Source organism: Phaethon lepturus, unplaced genomic scaffold, assembly GCF_000687285.1.
Source record: "Phaethon lepturus isolate BGI_N335 unplaced genomic scaffold, ASM68728v1 scaffold53398, whole genome shotgun sequence".
Lineage (NCBI taxonomy): Eukaryota > Metazoa > Chordata > Aves > Phaethontiformes > Phaethontidae > Phaethon > Phaethon lepturus.
Genome location: NW_010560845.1, coordinates 14707 through 21103, shown reverse-complemented (window position 1 = coordinate 21103; position 6397 = coordinate 14707). Strand labels below are relative to the sequence as shown.

The following is a 6397-nucleotide window of genomic DNA, read 5'->3' as shown; positions in this document are numbered from 1 at the left end:
TGCTGATCTTGTTGTCTCCCTCAAGCAAGTCACATATTTTTCATACCAATGTCATCGTTTCGCAAAGCCTCTGTTTGGATGAAGACTTACAGGCATGACCTTAGACCATGAGACAGTTTTGCAACCCTTGTGTCTGAAGGCTCTGTATTGCTGTGCTGAGAGCCAGACTACCCTGTAATGGTACAGGTACCAACCTAATGTGGGACAAAGAAAATGTTTTATTAACACTTGGTTATTCAAATGGCTGCAGCATATCAGCTGCCCTTTATAATGATGGTGTCGGAGAAAACCATCCAAACATGATAGAATATAGAAATGCAGCACAAAGACTCCAGAGCGGCCTGGACTCTGCTGTCTGGAGACATTAGGGTTTTCTCACATTTTTTATCTGTAAATGAAGTTGACTTTTGAAGACACAGTAACCACTGTTTCTTTCCTGTGTTTCTTTCCCTGTTTCTTTCCTCTGATCAACAGATCAGAGGTGAGGCTTGGCTTGTGTCGGAGGGCTGCTGACAGGGGCTGGCTGGGAACAGGAGAAGCTGAAGAAGAGCAGTAGGGAGCCTGGGTCAAAGCAGTGTGAGATAGGGGAGTGAGCATTCCTGTGCTGAAGAGGGAGAGACTAAGTCTTGAAGAGCTGGAGAGGGCCGGGAAGGTGGAAGGAAAGGCTTCAGGAGGGGAAACATAAGGGAAAGACACAGCAGAGGCAAAAGAAGATAAATACTGAGTAGTGGAAGACAAGAGGCCAGGGACTGTGGAGGTAAATGAAGGAAAAACAAGTCCTTTTGCTGGGTAGCTGTCAGCACAGTGCTGGGAGGTCACCACCACACTTCAGCCTCAGAGGCTGTCACATTTTGCAAGAAGCCAGTTTCTTGGAACCACCATGATTTGTGCTGAACAGTTGTGTGCTCTGGGCCAGTCTTACAGGTGTGCATGCCATGAGACTCACCAGACTGAAGCAGAGGCCCCTGCCATGGGGAGTCTGCGATCTGTGCCAGATGCATGGACAGACACCCAGGATCTCCCTCCTGTGGCCCTGCCTTGTCCCCTCATTGCTCCTGTACATGACGTGCCCCAACCCACTGCACGAGTGCACACACATGTTCACATGCACACATTCTTGTCCTCCTGGATGAGGAGAGTGGGTGTTAGTGACAGTTTGGCTTATCAGAAGAAATACCATGGATAAACGGATACTTGTATGATTCCACTTCATGTTTTGAAATTTCCCTATCTGAACCAGTTGAGAAATAAAACATATCTTCCAAGGAATGACTCAAGGCTGCCCTGGAGCAAAATCCAGACTCCCATGGAGAAAACAAACCCTGAGTGGCCAAGAAGCAGAAGAGCAGAGGTGGTGGTCTTCTCCCAGGAATCTCAGCACATCCTTAGGGACAGCCAGATATGGTTATTTTCACAGGGCAGTTCTTGTTGACTTTATCTATAGCACACCTTACATGCCTTCTCTGCTAAAATGAGAAGTGAGAAGAAACCCCACTAAGACAGGACTGTAAGGACCCTCTTAGGTCACTGAGTTTCCCCTCTGCTATCAGGGGCATCATATTTTATAACCACTCACAATTTATAATTTTCTCAACATTCCCACTGGAAACTCATGCTCCTCTGTTGAGGAGGAGCATGAGTGTATGACTGTTCATACTCTCCTAATTTCTGTCTGCACCAAAAAAAATTTACTTTTCACTCATCATTTTATGCAATGATGTTTTTCAACATCTATAGCTCCTTGCTACTCATTTCCATTATGTATTTATAGATGGTCCTTATCTTCTGTCACTAAAAAAAAAATCCAATCTCTATTTTGCTCTTGCAAGGTATGCTTTCCATTTACATGTCTTTTTAAATTTTTAATTCTTTTTTAACTTGCACCACTCACACCAAAAGAAAATAAACTTCCCTTATGCTAAAAGGGAGAGCAAACAAAAGTTTTGATTGTTTTGGGAAGTAGAAGACTTCTCTGTCTTTACATATTTTTTTCAGTTAAAATGCCAGTGCAATCAATAATATGAACTTCTTTCTGGGGTCCACAGTATCTTTTATTGTAGTATGACTTTTTATGTGCAGCCAAGATTAGTTCAATCTCACTTCTATTGTCAAAACAACCAGACAATTTTGCCTGTGATAATTTTTTTGTCAGATGCAATTGTCCTACCTTTGAAGTCTGTTGGTTGAAAGACGACTGTTGCACTTGTCGGCATATCGGGACTAGATTTTTGAGCTTCCACATTCAGCATACTGCAAGAGAGCCTGTAACTCCAAAACTATTGAAAGAGTGAAGGAGGCATTGCTCATCTGTATGTATTTAGGTCACAGGGACCACTGGAAAAAACGTTTCCTGCCTATCTCCTCTTAGCCAGAGCTGAATTGTCAAACGGTGATATTGTTAGCAAAACACAGGGGCCTGAAGTGCCTATCTCTGCCAGGCTCGGTTACAGCTGAAAAGGAATATTTGGAGGTCTGTTAGAAAAAAGGAGGCATCTTGGACAGATTCTCCCTTCCTCTCCTCTTTCTCTCTGTTGCCTCACAAAGAAGTGACCTTTTAAAATCTGTTATCTAGAAGCTTCAGTTTAAAGAGCTGCTGACGCCTCTTGGAAAACACTGAAAAGCTCTTCTGAAACAGTGCTGCTGCTCCCTGTGTCCTGGGTCCCTTTCTGCCCTTTTTCTCTTTCATTGCTAATGCATTAGAAAAGGCAGTTACTGCAGGTTCCCTCTTTGCTGAAGTCACAGCCTGTTTTACAGCATCAGTAGGTAGCTGCTGCTGCAGCACAACCACTCACAGCATCTTCTGAACGGGTAGGAAGTAGCCGGTGCAGAATTGGCCAGGTGAGATGTTCCTTGGCAGCACAGACATTGAGGCTGAGGAAAGAAAACCTGAGTGGGTTTTATATTCTTGAAGCTGTCGATATCTAGGCAGAGCAAGTTTGAGAGATGAATTTGCCTTGCCAAGATTCTCCTGCTGTGACCTGTAAATCTGAAATTTCCCAGCAGCTAGAGGTTGAGTCTTCAAAAAACTCACTCTGAAGCCGAGGAAATTTGGACCTCTGGCCAAGAAGGCTGGACTTCCATGTATTTAAACTCTGACCAACCAAATTGTCTTAGATAGACTTTTGTGTGCCAGTCTGAAGGGAAGAGTTATGTGGCTTCTTCCTACCTGTGAGGGAGGACTATAAATTCAGTAATTTAATACATTTTAGGGCCAGATGAAATCAGTGCCCCTTCTCGTCTCCTTAGGCTTCATGCAAAAACTAACATGGCTGAAGTACGGCTGATCAAATGACTGTCCGTAAAGCAGGATATCCCAGGCTGTTTCATTCCTACCTAGCAAGAGTGCAGACAGAAAAACAAGATAAGTGCCCTATTTTTGTCACTTTTGAGATCACATTTGGAGTACCATATTCTTGAGGCTTTCAATACCAATCGGCTTTGGTACATTTACTAGCCAGAGCCCCAGGCAGGCCCCTCTCCTTAGCTAGATCCATTCAGACTCTATTCAGACTGCAGAGTTTCATATTTAAGCATGTGACTCCAGTCTAGTCTTGTTATTTGCAGGCTTATAAGATTACTCTGAGATAAATGTCGTACTTTCCAACTTAACGGTTCCACCTGCTACTGCATCTCCATGACTCCTTGAGCAGCAACAAAGCTGCTAGTGACACTGGTTGGTTTAGGATCTAGGGGTGATGTCTGAGGGTTTAGGATACTCGGGGTGATGTCTGAGGCAGGAAGAGCTATCCAAGATGCCAAGCTCAGTCCATACTCACCCCTTGCTATGAGCTGGTGTACCAGCTCACCCTGGCATCATAGGCAGTAGGATTTTGAAACCTTGCTGCTAAATCAAGGCTGGGGGACTGCCTGCTGAAGAGCAGCTACCGTGTGCTGGCCTGGTTGGACCCCGAGGCAGGGCCTGTGATGCTGGGACACTGGTTCAGTGCTCACCCAGAGCTTGTGTCACCAAAAGCACCTGTGCAGAGCGCAAAGATGGAGGCATCAGGCTGGTTCATACTCACAATGGATAAGGCCATGCTCAGTGGTGGCCTCCTAGGAAGAAAGGGGAGGCGGACCAGGCAGGAGGGGACACCATGGTTGATGTGTTCAGGTCCTACAACCTGGATGTATTAGTAAAAACTCCTGACAGCAGCATGAGGCACATTCAGGGGATGCAGTGTGTGTCCATCCTTTTACTTCTTATGCTAATGCACTGGTTGGAGCTCCTGGGCTAAGCGTAGCTGGCACATCACATTTCATCCCAGTCTTGTCCTTTTCCTCCTCTTCTTTTTAATTACAGAGGCCATCTGTAGAGCTGCTCAGAAAGCATGGACCAGATAAAGCCAGTGCTAGGCACCCAGAGAAGGGGACTGAGGGCCAGCTGCTGGAAAGTAACGGTTGCTGCTGCTGTGGTGGGCAGCGTGACAGCCCTCTACCTGGGGATCCTGCTGGGTGAGTGTGCAGCCAGGTACATTCCTTCAGTTTATCTGCTCCAAAAAAGAAATGGTCTGCACAGCTCACAGTCCTCATAGCAAAAATCCTCAAAAGCCTTCTGCTGAGGACAAAATGTGGCCAACTCGCTCCACATACACACACAAACTGCAAGGGCTGTAGTCAACTCATGTTCTGAATATCTGACATTAAAGCACTTTATCTTCAGTGTCACATGACACACATGCTAATCTCTCCGTGCAACTCCCAAATCTCCTGTCTCTGTACCTCGCTGCCCAGCCATCTCCTATCACAACTTCTTGCAGCCACTGACCATTACCTGTTTTACTGTCCCACTCCAGAACATGACCACCATCTCCTTGCCTCTCCACCTCCCTCCATCAGAGGGGATGCCCCATGGCCAGATGCTACCTCAGGCTAGCACCCTGGTGTGGACCCCAGCCTGACATGACTGACAGATCCCACCAGCACAGCTCTACTGTACAATACCACTTTCTAAACTGGCTTTGGTACCCAGCACACCTTTCCCCAGCCTGTTAATGCCAGGATGGGGCCAATCTGGGATTGCACTGCCAGGTTGCACCCATCTGTTCATGAACTTTTGTCTCAGGCTTGACAAAAATCCAACATTTTCAAGTTCAAATTAGTTCATTGCAAATTTCTCCTATTGCATGTGTGCGGTGCAGCCCAGCATGGCCATGGGACACCCCCAAGGCAGCCTGGGATGGTCAGGGACAGTCAAGCTGCTCAAAACAGAGGGGTCTAAACTACGTGATGAGACCCATGTTGCAAAGCGGACTGCGAGGAAAGCAGGGTCCAGCCATGGCCCCAAACCTCTGTGTGTCCTTTGTGCCTCTGACAGCCACCTTCCCTCTCTGGCAGCCTGTCATCCCACGGGAGAGACCAGCTTTGAGCACACAGTGGAACTGCAAGGAATCACATTCAACAGCAGCTTACAGATGGAGAACTCGGACTACTACAGGGTGCTGACACCTGCTCTTGAGAAGCTGGTGAGTTGAGCTGGGCTTGCCAGGAAAAGACTTGGGAAAGACTGTGGCAGTTCCCCAGGGCCCAGCTCAGTTGTCCTCATTTAGCAGAATCTGGGTGTCAAGGGCAGGAGGAAAACATGGATTTCTTAAATCAGCAGGGTACACTGCAGGGCTGAGCTGCACTTTGAGAGGCCCCATCAGGGTCCTAAGAGACATTTACAGAGTGAGAAATGGGTGCTCAGGCCTGTTCCTTGCAAAAGAGAGGTGATAGGAAGGCATAAAGAAGGGATGTGCTGCCTCGTGCCCTCAGCCAGGGTGGGAAAAGGTTTACAAATGACCTGGACCTAGGTGGTCCTGCTGCCTGCAGAGACAAAAGAAGATGCTCCAGCTAGCTCCAGCTCCCTGCAAAATCCCAGGCATCATCTAGTCCCATCTCCCTGGGGTCTTCTGCCTGGTAAGTGTGTGACCACCATTCTTTGCTTTGCAGTTTCTGTCCAGTTTCCAGGACTCCCAGCTGTACTGGAGCTGCACTGGTTGCACCATCCTGGGCTACAGGTGAGTGTAGGCAGCCCTCTCTGCAGACTGTGCAGCTCATGTTTTAGGGCATTCTGACAAGCTCCACCAAGAAGGTGAGCTGATACCTGTATTCTTGTTCAAACATAGTACACAGAAAAACTGCTTTTTGGTCAAGGCTGGATTTTCTTCTGGGATCGCATCAATGTTCTGGATTCTTTCATTTGAAAATGCAGTCAGAAAGGCAGAGGAAAACGGCTTTGTTCAACCAAAGCTGAACTTTGTGCCAAAGAAAAAGAATTTAAATTACCATTTCAACGCACAGCACATCTCCAGAGAAACTTCTGCCTTAAATTATCAGGAATTAGTTTTGTTTCCCTCGAGTTCCCTGTAGGCAGCTAGCAGAAGAGCCTGTCCCTTGTGCTGACCGTGGAGCCAATGTA

At 46.9% G+C, this 6397-nt stretch overlaps 1 protein-coding gene across 1 annotated transcript in view; it reads left to right on the top strand.

Annotated features, from left to right (window-relative positions):
• Positions 1–4328: 4328 nt before the first annotated feature.
• Positions 4329–6397, top strand: part of TMPRSS9 (transmembrane protease, serine 9) — a 14488-nt gene continuing 12419 nt past the window's right edge. The window contains 3 exon segments of the mRNA XM_010293780.1: positions 4329–4452; positions 5335–5462; positions 5929–5996. Coding sequence (XP_010292082.1) covers positions 4329–4452; positions 5335–5462; positions 5929–5996 — 320 coding nt within the window.